Below are 1,075 nucleotides of genomic sequence, written 5' to 3'. Positions count from 1 at the left end.
GACATGGGTGTATTCACTGGATAACACAGTACATTATGTGATAAAGAAAATTTATGTTATGGTGTTATCACACTGCAATCAAACTAAGTTGAGTTTACAATAACATTATATATATAATATACGTTACCCATAGAGAAGTAAAATCGTAGGTTTCCAACTCCTCTTGTATCCATGTAGGGTGTACATGCTTTTCTATCTCCATTACTGCTGAACACTAAAGAGTTCCCTTCATGAATTATACCACAGTTTACATCAGGCAGACCCCCTTGTATGTCCCACCTGTTCAATTCAGGGAAAACATGTACAGTTAATGTACATGTTTTAAAACATTCTTTTTTTAATGCCCTTTGCACTTTATCAGTGAAATTTTAAATCATCACTACCTATAAAGTACATATCTTCAGAAGCACAGTTGCACAGGGATAGTGGTTGATGAAGAGCTAATTAGTCAGAGTGACCTCATAAAGTGTTAAACTACCGCATTTTATATAATATGGGTGTGAGTAAATTACGTGTCAAGGGCCTATATTCAGACACATACATGCATTTCCTCAAACAAAATAATCTCTCATTTCTTCACACTGCAGACATGAAGGTCTTTTATCCAAACCCCAAATTGAAATCTCCATAAATAAATCAGGACATCATTCTGATAGATTGCATTGAACTCCATTATCAGAAAATGCTCCATGACAGCTAAAACTTTTCAAAATAATTATGAACAGCACAATTTTGGTAAAAGTTTAGTTACAAAACATAACAGATAGCTTCTTGGGAAAATTCAGCCCCCCACCCCTCCCTTAAAAAATCTGGCATAATACATTTTTTTTTCCAGATATATCAAAAACATCCCTCGGGGTACCATTATTGAAGCGGACAACGTGAGAAAGGGAGAAAAAAAACCTGTTATTCTTACCCTGGTTGTTGTTTCAGCTCAAAAACTTCCTCCAGCATGACATCGGAGAGGTCCTCAATGCTGAGGTCCATATCTCTGGTCACAACATAGTTCACTGTCTGGTTCACCATACTGAAGTACATCGAGTTGTCCTCTGACCGACACTTACGCTGTAAATAA

The 1,075-nt window shown here is 36.5% G+C and overlaps 1 protein-coding gene across 1 annotated transcript; it reads right to left on the bottom strand.

Annotated features, from left to right (window-relative positions):
* Positions 1 to 127: 127 nt before the first annotated feature.
* Positions 128 to 1,062, bottom strand: LOC110443955 (reelin-like; the record flags this gene model as incomplete). The annotated part of the gene is made up of 2 exons (XM_021488412.1): positions 917 to 1,062; positions 128 to 279 (listed from the first exon to the last, which is right to left on the bottom strand). Coding segments are annotated over exons 1-2 (274 nt in total), but the record flags the coding sequence as incomplete, so codon positions are not given.
* Between the last annotated feature and the right edge of the window lie 13 nt (positions 1,063 to 1,075).

This window comes from Mizuhopecten yessoensis, unplaced genomic scaffold, assembly GCF_002113885.1.
Source record: "Mizuhopecten yessoensis strain PY_sf001 unplaced genomic scaffold, ASM211388v2 hete_35848904, whole genome shotgun sequence".
Lineage (NCBI taxonomy): Eukaryota > Metazoa > Mollusca > Bivalvia > Pectinida > Pectinidae > Mizuhopecten > Mizuhopecten yessoensis.
Note: the sequence above shows the minus strand (reverse complement) of the source record. Positions and strands in the feature narration are given on the sequence as shown.